Source organism: Sebastes fasciatus, chromosome 7 (genome assembly GCF_043250625.1).
Source record: "Sebastes fasciatus isolate fSebFas1 chromosome 7, fSebFas1.pri, whole genome shotgun sequence".
NCBI classification, from domain to species: domain Eukaryota; kingdom Metazoa; phylum Chordata; class Actinopteri; order Perciformes; family Sebastidae; genus Sebastes; species Sebastes fasciatus.
In genome coordinates this window covers 10,668,243-10,686,252 of record NC_133801.1, presented here as the reverse complement: position 1 = coordinate 10,686,252, position 18,010 = coordinate 10,668,243, and the positions used below count along the sequence as shown (strand labels likewise).

Genomic DNA, 18,010 nt, shown 5'->3' with positions numbered 1-18,010 from the left:
AGCCTCCTTTTGTTGTGTCTGTTACAGTTCTACGCTGTCTTCTCTGCAGCTTTCTCCTCTGCCACGCATGTTTAAATCTACATTACATACTTACCTCTGCTGAAAGGAGGGATTTTTCAGCCCATTCCTTTTTTGAGCTTTTGTTTGATAAATCTAATCAGTCTCAGTCTTCATTCTTGGATTGTTGGCCAATGGTATCAGGATGCTGGGTGGAATAGAGATGTACAAAAGGTTTATTTGGATTTCTTTCTTTTTTAAATCGGCTGATACAGATTTCATATTGCCAGATATATTTCGGAAAATATCCCAGTTCGTGACTTTAAATCCGGGATAAAGATATTTGGGCCTAGCATGCCTGTCTATAGTTACCATCTTGGTAATATGCATGAGAAAAGAAATGCATGGCTTTGGGAAGACCAGTATCTTTTTCCAAGAACCTACGCAAGACCAAAATGACCTTTTCCGTTATGCATGGCCTGGTCAGGCTTTATAAATGAAGTCGACATGACGGAGAAGTTAGGAAGGACTTGAAGACCACTGACAGAATGCACATGGTGACAGGTAATGCATCACACGTGAAGACAGAAAAACAGCATGTTTTGTAACTGTACTGACAGATGTAAATTACACCAGTTTATTGAGTTGAGTTGATTTATGTAACTGATAATAACTGTGTGTATGTGGTTGTCTCCAGTCATGCAGAGGGGTATATGGGCAGCATTGCTCTGGCCCTATCTGATTACCGGAAGCATCCCGCTAGACTGTAGAGAAGAGCCGGGTAGCCTCTCCCGCTGCCTCTCCATCTCCCAGGAGAAACTTCTAGACCGAGTCATCCAGCATGCTGAGCTCATCTACCGTGTCTCAGAAGAATCCTGCTCTCTGTTTGTGAGTAACAATGACCCCAAAAATCTTTGCACTTGTGCACTGTTTAGCAAAAAATATTGCATCCACAGGCTCTTACAATTTACCGTAAAGGCTCTACACTCTAAATGGACCCCTTTGTATTTCCCGTTGCTTAGGTTGCGTCCGAAATTCCACATTAACATGCTATTTAGTACGCTAAAACAGCATGAGAGATATTTTAGTATGTCTGAAACCTTAGTATGAAACCAATAGTATGTGAATTGAATACTATTTCATATTACAGTATGCAACGCTGGACACTCCCCATCCCACAATGCAATGCGGTAGGGATGACAACGTTCATAACAGACGTTGACGGACAGCTTTGTAACATTAATAACGCTTCATTTTAACTGTTAGATTTCACTTTGCTTGGATGTAATATATTTTTAAAAGTAATTCAGACTTTGATTCTCACAAACTGTTGTTTTGGTCACATGAGGTTGGCATGGGTTACCGTGGTTACATGTCTACAACCGGCAAGGAGGCTCTCAGGAAGTGACGATGTAAATTACTGCTCAGTGCGTCCGAAAAGATACATACTACTATTTATTCACACAAAAGTATGTTGAACGTAGTATGTGATTTCGGACAAAGACAATGTTTGTTAGTGCTGGAGCTGACAGGAAGTCAACTTGGACCAAAGCTGCAACAAAAAGGCAATGAAAAGGTCTATAGCCTCAGGAGAAACTGAATCCCACTTCACACTGAGCATCACATGACAATAGAAAATTATTTCATTGTGCCTAGAAAGAGATTATTCGACTGAAAGGCCATCTAAGGAAATCCATCACCTATGGAAGGGATGTTCTTATCCGCTCATGTTGGGCATGAGTTAATTTTTTTAAATATTGTTATGAAATGTGAAATCAGCATTTTGAAAAGCAGTGCTGTAGAAACGCAGCCTTAGGCGAAGGCTACAGTGACAGCAATGCAGAATTTTGCGTTCGAGAAGCTGCATGATTCTTTTTATAGAGAACTACAAAAAAATTATTTCATTAAATTGAGGCATCAAAAGAGCGATGGGATTCTTCTGTTTCTCACATGTCAATGCTGGAAAGTAATTAAAAATACATCAGTCATAGTAGCGAGCCGTACATTTCCCTAGCTATGTTATTTTGAATCATTGAATCTAGCATGCAGTCTAACAACACTTGGAATGAGTTCTACAATGGGAGCGAAATGACTTTTTGTTGGCCTTTTTCACAATATGCTGGACCAAAAGCACTGACACTTTCTGTTAGATACTCTGTGTTATTTGCTTTTGATTCTGACATGATCATCGCCTCGCTGCCAGGCTTCAAAGTAATCTTCCATCTCTCCTCAGAGCCAAAGATGTTTTATTGAAGAAGCAGGCCTACAGTGGAGTAATACGAATGTGATAATGATACACTGCAGCAGCGAGAGAGCACATGTTTTTTGCAGCCTGTTGAATCCCCTTCACTCTGCGGCTCGAGATCCAAAATGGTCTTTGAAATGGGATGATGTAGGACTTGTTACTGGGAAGACGCTGCATGAGGTCTAGTGATGAGAACATGCTGCGGAACAAAATGAGCCTCTGCTGTGTCTCCAGTGGCCAAGATCGGTGAAGCTCTTGTCATTGTTTTCCTGTCTTTTTATGTGTTCTTGTAATTCTATACCTTTGAGAACCGAAGGTTTTCACATCAGTTAGAAAAATCCACTAAATTGTTGTTCAAATATTCCTTTAAGAAGCTATTTTTTTTATGGTTATAGGACTAGAGCGCAACCATTTTAACATATTGCTTAAAAACAACAACAGAATTCCAAAAACAAACAATAATCAGGATACTGCTGCTCAAGACCTTCAGTTTTTATATGGAGAATAAACTAAACTAAAAAATAAGCTTGTCTTAATTCCACGTGGAGAGTTAAAGCATGATTAAAAAAAGTTATCTTTAAATAAACGGTCATTATATCCTGACAGTAATGTATGAGACAGGTAATCTGAAAAAAATGATGTGCCTCTGTATCCTCCGGCGCTCCTAATGGCATCTGGAGGAAAACAACCAATCAGAGCCGAGTTGGTGTCTGCCGTCTCTGAGCAGCTGTCAGTCACTCGTGAACTCCAATGAAACGGTCAAACTAGGGAGCGCTGATCAAATATGAATCAATTTTCTGTTACTGTAATGTCTATTTCTCGCACCAAATGTTTTCAGAAACATCTTGTAGTGTACTGTTCAGCAGTAAAATGAGAAAGTTTGTGACCTGGCCGCCATGTTGAAATCTCTATACCGAGCACCATCCACCAGCCGGAGCACAGCCAATAGGAACGCTCAATAGGAACGCTCTCTCTCTGAAATGACCTGTAATTGGCCAAAGTCTCCCGTCTAGTTTTCTCTCAGAACACTTGAATTACAATATGCTGAAAGATTATTATGGAATTTTTGCCCAATGATGCCAAAACTATTTTGCCTACTGCAGGTTTAAGGATAAATGGGTCAGTCAAAGCATTGTAACATAAATAAGTGTGTGTATTTTCATATGATTTTTTGTCCATCATGCTTTGTAGGAGGAGATGTTCATCCCGTTCCCATTGCAGCTCCAGAGGAACCAAGCTGGCTTTGCATGCATCACCAATGCCTTACCCATCCCCAGCTCCAGGAGTGAAATCCAACTGATATCTGTAAGTACATGGCCACTGATCACCACACAATTGTTTTATTTCCTTTGTCAGGGCTTTGATCTTCATCTGTTAACAATGGCAGTATGTGTGTGCACCTCTGCTTATATGTCTATATGTGTGTGCGTGTGCACAGAGTCAGTTTCCTTGTCTGAGCAAATAAAATACAAGTATAGGTGGTTGTGTGTGTCTATGGATTTGTGTGTGTGTGTGTCTGTTTGTCTCTGCGTCTGAGTGAAGTTAATAACTCTTGTGTGTGTGTGCAGGCTTTAGGGGGGTGTTAATGCACGACTGTCTGCATGCAGAGGTCTGCTCACAAATCACTGTGAAGCTGCAGAGGTGCTAAGAGCCTGAGCTTTCTTTTTTAATAACAACGCTAAAGTGTGCAAGTGAACCTCCCCTCCTTATAAAGCTTTCCCCTGTCAGCTGCTGAATGATGGCTTGTTTGCTCTAATTACAATGAATGATCCTCAAATCTCATAAAAATATACGTACGTGCCTCTATAACATTTTAAAACATTTTTTTTATCTGTTCCTACAGTACTGAGGCTTTGACTACTGTCCAACAGGGCATAACCTTTTAGGTCAAATATCAGCTTGATCGGTGTGGAAACTAGACTGAGCCACTTAAAGAGAAAGGCTGATGTGAACTGTAATTTAGTTAATGGGAAATTCCCTAATAATCCTCCTTTAACTAACAAAGGCCAACTATATATGGCAAAAGCAATATCTTTAAAGACTAAATTTTAGCGATATTGAAACTGCTGGTTGAAAATTATGTCATCACCATAATAGTAAATGTGATCTTTGAAAGTGCATATACTGCATATACTGTTAATAATTTATCTCCTGCCCTTTCTGCTGAAATATTGCCTGCTCGGTGGTTTAATGGCCATTTGTATGGCGGTCATTTGCACCTGCTTTAGAGTCTGCTCTGCTTAGGGGAATTTAAGCAGGCTCAACCGCTTTAGCCGTGACATTTCAACCCACTGCTGTTGATGTTTTGTAGCTGGCGAGCCCGTGATCAAAAGTCATGTTATTGAAGTCTTTTTTGATCACTTGTGTTCATTCACTATCTTACAATAATTGTGAAGGGCACATGGAAGCTATTCATTGAATACATAAATGTTCCTACAGAGACATGAATAGAGAAAAGACAGATCTACTGTAGCTCTGTCTTATATTATAGTGTATTTTTTTTATGTGTCAAAGGACAACTTTGTGGTTACTTGTGTTTTAATTCACTCATTCATTCACTTCTTTCAGGACAAATGGTTGCTCCACTCTGTGTTGATGCTGGTCCAGTCGTGGCTCGAGCCTCTGGTCTACCTGCAGACCTCACTGAATCACTACGATGCCGCTCCTGACGTGCTGCTTAACAAGACCAAGTGGGTGTCTGAGAAACTGATCAGTCTGGAGCAAGGGGTGGTGGTCCTCATCAAGAAGGTGGGTCAAATCCTATTTCTGGATTACTGTTATACAACTCAACCCACACCAGCATGTAGGACAATTATGTTTTGTTTTACTGCTTGTAAAAAATATTAGATTTTAAAACTTGACTTCTCTCTTTCACTTTAAAACTTAGATAATACACACTATTTATTCTTGTTTTCTTTTTCTTAATATTTCCGTCATGTTTCCAAATGTTGCTTTGCAGATGTTGGATGAGGGGATGACCGCAAACCACAGTGAACAAGGCCTATTCCAGTATGATGTGCAGCCAGACATGCTGGAATCTGTGATGAGAGACTACACCTTACTCAGCTGCTTCAAGAAAGACGCTCATAAGATGGAGACTTTTCTCAAGCTCCTAAAGTGTCGACAAACTGATAAATACAACTGCGCCTAAGACATGTAGTGCAGTTTTTTAAATAATACAGCTTTAAATGAATTCATGAGATTGGTAGCCGTGCACTTATAGATATGACCATGCCTTGGGCGATTCAGCCTTGCTTGCGATGCAGCACATTCTTTATTGATTGTTTTGGAACACCTTCACACAAAACTAAGTAGGTGTAATGCTGTGCCCTTCCTACAACATACTGCATTTTATATTTCCCTGCTCAGTTGTTATTTTAACCTGGCAAAGGCAACAGAGGGCAAACTCCCAAAAGATTATTTGCGTGTCGAGCTGTCAAAAAAATCTGCATATCCTGCCATTGATTTCCATTTCCTTTGTTCTTAACTGGAGTTTGTATTCCTCGCCGGTTCTCGCAGTGTTTTGATTATTCCCACGGCCCCCAGAGACGGTTTCACTTCTGCATTAGTGAAATGAAACACTTTCAGCGGAGACGGGAGTCAAACAGAGAGCAATCACTACTTTAAAAAAGACACACATTTTGATTGGTGCAAGAGAGAGTGAGGGAGACGGAGAGAGAGAACAAATAACAGCTAGAATGAAAAGCAAGAAGTATCTGGAGTTTTTGGTTAGAAACAGGTTTAGATTTGCTGAGTGCTCATGAGAGAATCTGGAATATTTCTATGCCTTAACGTGCCTAACTTAACCTGAATGTAATAGAAGAAGTTTGTTATTAAAACGATTAGGGAGATACAGTTTACATTTTAATTGTTAGATGTCATGAATTTGTAATGCAGAATGAAAACTATATTATTTTGTACTCTCATGTGTAAATAAAAGAAGCCCAATGTACCGTGAAAAGCTTTCTAGTGAACCGCTGTTGATTTAAGGCGCTAATAAAGCAAGAAAAAAGAGAAAAAAGCATTGGTTTTGATGTGATTTATTCTAGTGAGTGGGTGAGTGAGTGAGTGAAATCCACATCTTTATCCTACTTGTGATTCCATAAATGGAGCAGAGTTTCTCTAGTTGAGATTAAATCAAGTGCAATTTCCATGTTCTTAATTGTGCCCTTTCCACCCCCAAACACAAGAGGGCAGTAGTGCTCTTTCACAAAGGTTATCTTAATGACTATATTGTCTACTCTCACTGCATTTTAAGACATCTTGTATTTCTAAATGCTAAGCTAAAATGCAGATTAGATGCAAATGTTAGGAGAGAATAACATTTTTGCATTTTTCCTCTTCATTTGGGGAGAATGCAACCAGCAGCTTTCACTTAAATGATGTTTATTCCGCCTTTATTTTATTTAGATATATAAGAAACAAAAGGTGGGATAATGGAGTGCAGTAACCACGTATAAATCCTTGTTATAAAACGTCTCATATGAACATACTGTCGCAGATCTCTTGATCCACGTGATCCCAGCAGCCAAAACAAAGCACCTGCAGTAGTTATCCCACTTACACGTAATAGGCTTGAAATTGGCAGGCTGCACAGCTTTTTCCTGTTTATATCTGCCACCACACCATGAGCCAGGGAAACAATACAAGAAGCAGTCGCCACAAGCATTTTTCTGTCTTTTTTCCCCCACACTGATCTCATATTTCTTCTTTTCACTCTCTCGAGTGTCCTGCATCCTCTGCTCCTCCATCCTCTGCGACCATATCAGAACATGTAAATCAGCCCTGTGGTTGCCACGGTGAGTCGGGTGTCAGCGCGGAGTGGTGGTGTCGTGCGGTGTGGGTGGATGTTGGGGCAGGATGTGGTAGGGGGGCCTAGTGTCAGCAATGTCAGGTTCAGCTTCCTGTGGCCTAATCACTTCAGTATGGGGGCTCGGAGGAGATTGGGTAGCCTCTGCTCCGCTCCGCAGGACTGCAGCTTCACAGCCTCAACCTTGTAGTGCAACCCTCACCTTATACCTCGTTTGGTTCCTGACAACACGCAAGTAATCACAGGCGAGGTAAAGCCCTGTGCCCCCCCCAACCACTCCTCAAGCTTTGAGGCCATAAATATTAAAGATTGGCTATAAGTAGTGAGAGAAGGGAGGGGATCAGAGGAGGGAGAGAACGATTTTAGGGAGTGGAAGGGGAAAGAAGGACACGGGGATGAAGGGAGGGGTGTGGGGGCCCGGGTGATTTCACAGTCTAACTATTATAACCTGAGGAAAGGAAATCTAGACTGCTGGGATGCATAAGTGGAGCAGAGGAGGCCGACAGAAAAGGAGAGGGAGAGGAAAGTAGCAGGAAATGTAAAGAAAATGGACTGAGAGATGGAGGCCAAGAGAGGTAAAGAGGGCAGTTGTTCCTTTTTCTTTTTCCTCAGCAGTGATGTGAAATTTGTCAATCAAATATAGAGAGAAAAAATAGAGCAGAAATGAGGGAGTAAAAGATAGAACCAAAATGACTGAGAAAGAGTCAGAGCACAGCTCAGCTCAGTGTGACATGCAGAGAAGTAGGTTGGATCTGGTGAGAAAATGGATGGCTGGAAGGCAGGTACACAGCTAGAGCTAGAGGAGTTAGGTTGGGAAGTGGTCTTGGCTTGATATGAAACCGAGACTCAAAGTACGAAGTCCTTGAGCCTCCACTGACTCGGCTGGCTCCCACACTGTTGTTTTGCTTTCATTTATGGCTCAAAACGACAGCTTGGAAAGACCTGAAACAGTTCCACAGCCCCTGTATGATCTCCCACACTGAAAACCGTGTAGCTCGGTGCCTTTCCTTCCTCCTCGTTTTCTGGGCTTTAATGACATATTTAGGCTCTAGCAAAGAACTTGTCACTTAAAGAGTTGGTATGTTTGCTTATATAGAAGTAGAAAAAGGGGAGATGAGCAGAGGGGGAGGACGGTCTTTTCCTTTGCACCTAACTTCTGACAAGCCAGGCTGCTGCTTTTGCGATACAGCCGTTTCTATCATACCACTGCAAAGCAGAGGGAATTTGTTTGGGCAATCAAAGAATGGCATAAGGTCTCAAATAGAGCCAACCGACCAATCCTGAGTGCAGTACACCTGGGGCTACATCATGCACAGCTGTCAGCGTGTGCATATGTGTGTGTGTGTGTGTGTGCTAATCTTTGAGTCCAGCGTGTCTGTTGGACCAGTGACACATCCACACCTCTGGATGCCAAACCTCACTTCACCCTCCACCTCTCTTTCGGCTCCCCAGACGAGGCATCTCTTCGAGACGTGAGTGAGGGTCAAGAGGTCATGGAGATCAAGGCCATCCTAACTGTTCCAATATGTGAAGAGATGTCACGTTGTAACAACAGCTAGCTCAGGTTTCACAGACAATGTTATAGAGATCAAAAGAGAAAGCCATGAATGACAGCTGAAAAAAGGTGAAAACTCAAATATTCCCATAGAGCTGATACATATATACCGGAATGTAAATTACAGTAATTCAGGATTTTTAGTTGTTCATTAATATTTCTTTTGATAGATAATTACATTACATTCATAATTACATTAGAGAGAGCTAAGAGATAAGCAAACAGAATTGCGTTCAAGTGAAACAACTCTTTGGTTTTGTGCCCTTGTTTACCCAACTGTTAAATCAATGCACTGCTATCTTACAGCTTCCCCCTACAGTGGTTTTCACGGTTGTTGCCATTACGTAACCTGCATGTGGTGCAGACACAAAAAGAGATAATGCCTCAACATGCAGCTATGATTAATAGGGGAATACGCTGGTCGTGGTGAAACAAGCCCTACGGGGCGTCTCTTGGTTTGTGGCGATTGAACACCACCGGGGAAATAGACGATTACCTTGGAGACTGTGGGGAAAAGGGCTCATGCTATGTGAACCCAGCAGGGGAGCGACCATCAATCGTCCCAAACAGAAGCTCCTCGCTGTAGCAGCGAATCACGGATCTGTTGTCCAGCGCATTCCAGAGCTGTGAAGACATGGAGGAAAACAGGGGGAAACATCAGCGGGTTGTAAATAAACCTCCAGACAAGGAGCTAAAAATATGCTTTTAAACTTAGCTTGGTCACAGCTTCTGTCCCCGGTCCCACAGCTGCACTCATGGTGCTCACTGAAGAAAAAGTTGCATTTCTAGATAATTTGAATTAGCATTGGGAGTTACTCACACCAGCAGGCCAATATACATATATACAGTATATGCACACACTGTATACACAGATTTTATCATGTCCTTTATCAATAGTATTATTAGGTTTCATTGTACTTATTTATTCAATACAAAACTTAGAGTAATAATACAATTTAATTGGAGGAGTAGGCAACAAAACTGCTTCCAGTGAGGGTGTTTTGTGTATTTAATGTTTAGGTTTTAGGTATGCACCTTTCTCTTCCTGTGTGCCTGAATCATTTTCCTGGTAACACCCAAGGTGGGTGTAACAGGACATGTCCCACATCATCAACGCGTCATATCTTTGGGGTATAACACATGCAATAGGCCTTGGTAACACCACAACGTCATTGCAACACACATTTGTGACACTGGTACAAACAGACTCAAATGGAGTAAAAAAAAACAAAAGAAATGTTTAAATGCTGATAGGAACATACTAGGAAAAGGCTGGAAAAGGGGTGCACACAGACTAAATCCACAATGAAAGGAGGTTGATGATGAGGGACAGGTGACAGCAGGGCTAATGAGGGACAGGTGAAAACAATCAGGGCGGGGCAGGTGATCATACAAGGGCAGGAAGTAAAGCTACCTGAAACAAGAGACAGAGGTGAGGATACCAAAATAAAACAGGAAAATAATAATTGAAAACTGGAAACAAGGAAAACATAACCTTAGAGGAGAGCAGGACATGACAACAGTCAATTCTTGTATGTTAGGACATCCCAAATATTCTCAAATGTATGTAAATGAAAGTGTGCAAACAATTATAAACATAGTATATTTCAACTCTACTACCACCTGCTATTTTCTGGCTAATTTCCGGTACCAGTACGAGTTTTTGTCAACTAATAAAACTAATAAAACTAATGTTTTTGTCGACTCGAAACTAAACAAAAATGTGCAAGGCTTTCACTGACTACGAAAAGACTCAATGTCAATTTAGTCAACTAAAAACTGACCAACAATGAGTAGGATGATGTTGATTAAATATGAATAAAACTCACATCGACTTTTGATCTACGAACTAAGACCATATCTAAAGATAGCTGACAAAAACAACATCATTAGTTTCCAATAATTGTAAGTGTTACTTACATGATATGATTTGACTCACAATACATGCATGGTACTTCATGTGAAATGATTATGAACGCTAGTTGATGGAGATAAATGTGAAGAAACTGATGTAAAATAGTTGAAAGGGTCTTTCATCGCAGCTTCCATTGACTAGAGAGTGAGGAGAAATATCTATGATGCACACCTACTACTTCACAACTCAGTTTTGTTAATATTCAATCACAAATGACACATGATTTTACAAGCTTTGAGTGGTATTCAGCCTTGAACACACACTTGTATGTTGTATGTCATTTTATGAATGAAAGCAGCTATTGTGAGTCTATTCTGGCTCCTCCACAAAAAAAAGTTGATTGTAGTTGATGTTTATAGTTTCTGTTATAAAGCGTTGAGATGCTGCCACTCTCTTCCACTCATCAGCTTACTGTGGATATAATGACAGACAAAGAAAAACATCTTAAATTACCGTATCTAAACCGGCGGCTGTGGAACAAACGCCCTCACTTTAGGAAAGAAAAAAGCAAAGAAGGCGGACAGATGCCAAAAGAAGCTGAGCTTAAATCAATGCAATTTCCTCCCTTCACGTCTCTGGCCAGAAGGACCTTTTAGAGTTTTCCACCACTTTTTCTTTTTTGTGAGAAATTCTTTCTGCTTTGAGATATACTGTAAATCACAATGCACGTGGAGGGGCTGAGCTAGTGAGAGAAAGGGAAGGTTGTGGAAGGTTATATATTTGTCTTTCTGCCAGTGTGCATCTGCTTATGTTTTTCTTAGATCAAGACGCAGGCCTAAAAAATCTAGTGCATTTCCTTCACTTCAGGAAGCACTTTCATAACTTCAAATACAATAATTTCCTTTTTGGAAAGACGCCGGGGATTATCCATGTGTATTTCGCTTTCATTTATCTGTTTTTCTTCCCCTAAAAGAAAAGGATTGGAGAGAAAATGGGGGAGCTCACAGATAGTAAATGGTTGGACCTCTGGCCTCTGATCCTAAATGGGTTTTGATAGGTGTGGTGAATTCAGTTTCGGCTCAGGGGTTATGATTTACCGCCTCTCTGGTTTGACTCCAGGAAAGCAACACTCACATCTTCAGCCTATTTTCCTGTTTGTTTTGCCTTTCCTTGGTGGCAGCAATCCTAAATGTCGAAGGTATGCAGGAGGAATCCTTCCCTCCTCACATAAAGAGGAAACACTGAGGTTGGATGAGTGTTAAGGCATTTCAAATAAATTGAAGTGTGTTGATGAGAATATGAGAGATTTATTTTAGTGTGAACTAGTTGCTTTGAAGTGTACTTCAGTCATTAATTTAGAGCGTCTTTACCAGTATGTAGCACCATTAAGACTATTAAAAGTGTTAAAGTTGAGGCTGGCAAGTGGAGAAGGTTAGAGGAGGTTTGATAGCCATCTGATGCAAAAGTATGGCTTATTTTTATTCAACATATCACGCTTGGGTGTTGTTGTGGTTGGATAAAGATTTCCCAGTGTTTTTGAAAAATGTTTGACATTGAATATTTGGATACTGAATCTGTACTCCTGTTAAATTTGAATGAGGCACCCTTAGTCACAGTGTTTTCTGCTCACACAACTCCTGACATCAGGCCCTGCCAGAAGAATAGCTAGCAGTACATTATAATGATGGAAGCAGTGGTGGGTCGAGTAAACAAAAACGGTGCTCAAGTAAAAACACTGTTAGTTTATAATTATATTGACTGACTAAAGTAGAAGTAAAAGTACTCATAGAAATAACTACCTAAATATCTCGTAAAAAACTGCTCAAGTATAGTGAGTAACTTCATTAGATGCAATTTATTACATCAATTTATTACGTTCAAACAGGTCCTCTCATGTTTTCTCAGATTTGATGTGGAATTCTTGAAGGTCAGTCCATCATTTGGGCTGACAAATCAATGTGACGGTTGGTCCTTGTCATTAAAGGCAAACAGGGTCTGGATGTTGGAGCAGGGACGTGCATTTGCCTCTTCTGAAGGAGACATAGGCATTTCATCTTCTGCCATGATCTTGAACTGTACTAAATTGAAGGGGGTCATATCGCCACACCTAGTAGCTATTAGGTTATCTTATCTCTCGCTGTCGGACGACCGCTGTCGGGCGTGTGAGCTCGGCTGAATATAAAAATTATTTATAGCTAAATGAATAGTAACGAAATGTGTAGCCCAATGTAACGGAGTAGAAGTACATATATTTTACCGCAAATGTACTCGAGTAAGAGTAAAAAGTATTCCGCAAAACAACTTGTGTTGGAGAGCAGAACAGGCTGACCCAAACGCAGACAACAGCAGGCTGACAGTAAAATGATTTTATAAACTGAAAATCCCAAAATGCAGGCAGGTAACAGGCAAGCTAAACTCCATGAACGACAAAAGACAAACCAACAAAGGAACTGAGGTGGCATAAATAGTGGCTGACTAACAGGGGAAGTGGACAGGTGAGGTGATTGCCAAACTAATGCGGGAAAACCCACAAAGACAGGAAGTAAAACCAAACATGACACATGAGGAGTGAACAATCAATATAAAACAGGAAACAGAATAAACGAAAACCAAAGACCATGACACAACTACTCTTAGAAAAAGAATGTAAATTGTAACGTGTTACTACCCACCACTGGATGTAAGGTACTTGCAAAGTTTGAGCGGTTCATTGTAACATTGAGAAAACCATGAAACTTACTCTATTGTTTGAAAGCAGTACTGATATTGAAGCTCAGATTTGCTTGATTTTACTACACTGAAATGTTTGAGAGAAGTAACCACCGACGAGACTGAATTTATAACAATTTACAAATGTCAGTCCATGGATGTTGAAACGATTATAACCATCTTTCCAGCATTACTTTGCTAATTATCTGAGATGAGTTTCAGTTTGGCGGCTTTGGGCAAATTTTGAAGCACATCCCAAAGTATCTAACACGCTTTAGGCATTGACCCATCCAGTCTTCATCCAACCACTTCGAATGATGCTTTAAATTACAATGTTTACTTGCTGTGGTCCCCTATACTCTACCCCCAAATTTGTGGCTTCCGCCCATGCCGTCTACAGCTGACCAACTGTTTATGTAGCGCCGAACCACTTAGAACAGCCCATGAGGGTGGTTCGATTTTCATGTGGTGAAGACTGAGGTCAGATACTATTTGACAATAATAGAAAAAGAGTGATAAACTTGGTCCGAAGGCAGCAGACTGAGGAATAGAGACATTGCGTCACTAGATAGTCCTACTGGTGAGGAGAGAGCTTGAGAATGTCAGGGTAGCACAACAATTTAAATTGAGGATAAAAAAGTGAGAAGTGGACTAGTTTGGCGGGTGCAGATGTGCCAAGGTTTGTGCATGCTTACTTTCAAGGCTTCATCAACAATTTACTGAGAAAGTTGAAGATTTTTGTGGTCGAAGCTGAAGGGTGAAGGGTAATTAAAATACCTGAGGTTGCACATTTTATACAGGTAATTTAAAAGCTGTAAATGAATTCATATCACACACACGTCATTACCACCATGATCTAAGCTACCTGTGTTTACCAGCTACACTTGTGGCTCATGGTGTCATATGGCATGTAAATAATAAAAGGACACAGCGCCTCTGAGAGAAAGTGTGCCAGATGTTTCTTGCAGTGTGAAAACTCACAAGACGCATCTGGATCCTTTAAGAAAAACACTAAAAGTACCTTCAGATAGCATTCAAACCATTTTACATTTGATTGGATTGTGAACTTAATGGGTATCTGTGGATGGAAAGAGAGGCACAGAGAATACAGCATGGCGAGGTGGAGGGTGGAGGGTTATGATTGTGAAAGTGTTTTGTGTGTGCATGTGGACGGGGTGTGAAAGAGGTACACCGCAGTGTGTTTGTGTACATGAGCCTGATCAACGTCTGACTGTAAATCAGACAGAGAGCGGAACTGGTGATGGCAGTTTGGGTAGCCACACTACACATCTAAGCTCAGCAGCTGCTTTATACAGTAACGGACACACAGACAGACACATAAGAACATTGAGGCTATTTCAGGATTTCTGGATGTCTTTTTATGTTGCTATACTGCAGCACATTCCAGAAACACACATGGAAATATACCTGGTATGTCATGTTTGAGCACTCTGAACATCAACAGTGGATGTCAGAGTTTGATATCAGTCCCTTAGAATCAGCTAGCAGGGGTTTCTTTGGAAATCTCATATGGAAATTTCATGCCAACATTCAGCAATCACACAAGAAGACGCAAAGATGCCTCAATCCACCAGAATACAGTTGTTGTTGATTTAAAGGTGCCCTGTGGAGTTTTCTTGTAAACAAACAAAAGTTATGTTTACATTCAGTGTTACTTTGACAAATGTGTTGAATGCATTTCCTTCCTCATAAAACATTTACAAAAAAGTATTTTTTAAAAAGTATAATATATAAATCCATAGCTGTTGACAGCGCAAATGTATTCTGAGAGAAGTGGAAAATCATTGACGAGTAAAACTGGAGGATTAGGAGAAGCAGAGGCAACAAAAAAAGTAAAATACACCACTTCATCACAAAATAAGCCATGGGCTGCATTAAACATTCATTTAAGTTGGAAAGTAGTACTTACATTTTTTTTTTACAACACCAAAAAAGAAAGCGTGTAGCAAATGTTGAGGATTTTCTTTTATGACAAACGCTTTTAAGAATACACATCATAAAACACAATGCAATCAGAGGAGAAAAGTGTTGCTGTGCGTGTTGTCTTAAACCATGTTAGCTTGGTGGTATCTACATCTGGCAGGGCAAGGCTTTGATAGTCCCACACTCGTTTTTTCTTTTTTTCATTTTCATTCCAATTGCTTCCCCTCCCTGTCCTATTGTTCCAGCGACGTGGCGTGAACACAGCTTCCTGGATTCCCACTCAGCGAGGCGAAGGACAGCACTCCAACTCCCTGCCAAGACACCTTATCTGTGCATGGCAGCCTGCAGACAGGATGCAGGGGTGAGGGTGGGGTGAGGGTGAGGGTGAGGGTGAGGTGGGGGGTGTAGGGAGGGCTGGAGAGGGTAAAGGCTACAGGAAGGGACGGGGTAAATACAAGAAAGGGCTCGGTGGAAGACGTATAGGTGAAGAAATGTTGAAGTGCTGCACACAGGAGATCTGGTTTGGTTTGGTTTATTGTCTTCTTTTAAGAATATAAAAATGCAACATATCAGACTGAGTCACGGAGTCAAGTCCTAGACTTCTGTTTAACCCTGGTGTTTAGACAGTTCACCAACCTTTATCAACTAGCGTACAATATGAACAAAAAGAAAAGAGATGAAAACACATTTTATGTTCATACTAGCTACCTTGGGAAGATGAATAGAAGCTTAATACTCTTCTTGAGCAACATGTATTGACAAAAATGACAAAGAGGATTGGATGGAGAATGGACTGAGGGTCGACAGGATGACCTGAGGGGCACACAGTCAGAGAGGAGCATTATTCTTTTGCCGTTACAGTAGTTAGCTGTCGAAATGTCCTCGAAGATCTGCACTGTATCCACTTGCTTTGACACAATGAATGAGTGGAAATCTCCCATATTTTCTGTCAGGAGTGGTGGACCGAGCTACGGGCATCATCCCTCTGTTTTGTTTTTGTTTTGGCCGTTTCAAGGCCACATGGCTGCCAACCGGTGACTTTTAAAAGGCAAATGTCTAATTAAAGGTACAAAAACAAGGTCTTGTTTGGCAGTAGGATGATTCACCGTTCCCCTCTGTTTGAAACTGATAAGGGTGATTTATTTGACTTCCCAATTCTCTGCTGATGTCTTTCTGTTGTTTGTTTTGGTTTGCTTTAGCACTGAAGCATAACTTGACATTGAATCGATTTTTTAGTGTGTGAACAAGATTGAAAGTTCTCGTTTTTCTCCAGCTCAAACTTCACATTGATTGGTTGTTTGTGTGTGCGTGTGTGTGTGTGTGTGTGTGTGTGTGTTTGTGTGAACATGAGGAGAGATCTCTTCGCAACCCCAGAAAGGGCTATGGGGAGGATTTTTTCTCTCTCTCTGTGGTTTTGGGTACAAAAAGTCAAAATCACACAAAGCTGGCACAAGTTGAGTCAGAAGCAGCTATAGCCTGCAGCCTCCTGAGCTCCTGGGTTTAGGCTAAGTGATGAAATGTGGGAGCTGTCTATAGGTTGGAGGCTTAAATGTGCCACGTGTTTATGAATTTTTCAGAGTTCACTGTACTAAAAATAGGGAGCCAGCCTCTTGCTTCAAATGAAATAATTCTGGTTCAATTTCTATGTGGTAAAAGTGCTGATTTTGAAATAGCTCTTTATTAGAATTGCCTAAACTATCTGAAATTACCTGATGCGCCTCACTAAATTACCAATTTTGGTTGTGATTTGTTCTGTTGTGCAGAGTGATTTCTGAAATACTTTCAGAACAAATTGTTTTCTGCAAAGCACTTATTGCTCAATATTGAAATATATATATATAATGAAAAACTGCTGTTTGGGAACATAAGGTCCTCATTCAGAAGACCGCACCAACAGGGAACATTTTAATACTCACTTTGTACCGGTGCATATCAATCTTGTGGAACTATTTTAAAAGTAATAAACAGATGAAAATAAAAACCAATCCAGCTGAATCTCCTCGTATCAACCATCAAAATTGAAAACATAATTACCTGCGATAGCTTGACAGCATCAGCTAGCACACCATATAACTGCAACATGATAATGATAATGGATGTTAGATTCAGTTCTGACTGCTGGCATGATGTGTGTCTTCTCTTTTCCCTATACGTTGTCCATCGTAAGGAACAGTATAAAGCAGCGACATTGCTACAGTAAAGGATCCACAGGTTGACGCACTGATACACTTTGACTGAGCTTACTACATAAGAACATCAAGGGCAGAAAGGTCATCAAAATTTCTTAAATAACCCCTGCATATCACATTGAATATACTCTAACTCAGACCCCTATGATCACCTTCCCACTCTGACACCACATCCTCAGGAAATGTAATAAAAATGAAAATGAAACAGCATGAGTGCCATATTTTTGGCTTTTCTTTGGAAAGAGACGAAAGACGAACGAAGGGGGTTTCTACCAATACATCTGGGAACCTTGAAAACAATTAAAGATGACATTTTCCTTAGAATTTCACTTGTATTCTTCTTTTTAATGCTATGATTCTGAAAAGCCACCTGGACACTGAGATGGTGTGTCAAGCCTTTGTTTTTTGTTGCCTACATGGTATAAATACAGGAGTTCATATATTGAGGCAGGCCCGAAATGATATTCAAAATGTATTAACTAAAATTACAGTCACAATTGCATGTTACCGGTGTGACTACAGTTAAGGAAACATTAAGGAATAGCCTAATAGGGAGTAGTCTCTTTGTGAATATGCGTGTATTTTAAACAGAGAGGAAAAAGATGTCTGTGAGTGTGCGAGGAGAAAAATAAAACAGGTTTTGGAATCATTAAACAGCAGATTGTCACGGTGAGCGCTTAGCCCTCAAATCCAGCAGGTTTCACAC

General features: G+C 40.6%; 1 protein-coding gene across 1 annotated transcript; it reads left to right on the top strand.

The window, feature by feature from the left end:
- Positions 1-531: 531 nt before the first annotated feature.
- Positions 532-6,253, top strand: smtla (somatolactin alpha). The gene is made up of 5 exons (XM_074641523.1): positions 532-561; positions 695-885; positions 3,434-3,547; positions 4,811-4,990; positions 5,202-6,253. The coding sequence occupies exons 1-5, from the start codon at positions 546-548 to the stop codon at positions 5,391-5,393; spliced, it is 693 nt and encodes a 230-aa protein (XP_074497624.1). The 5' UTR covers positions 532-545; the 3' UTR covers positions 5,394-6,253.
- Positions 6,254-18,010: the final 11,757 nt, after the last annotated feature.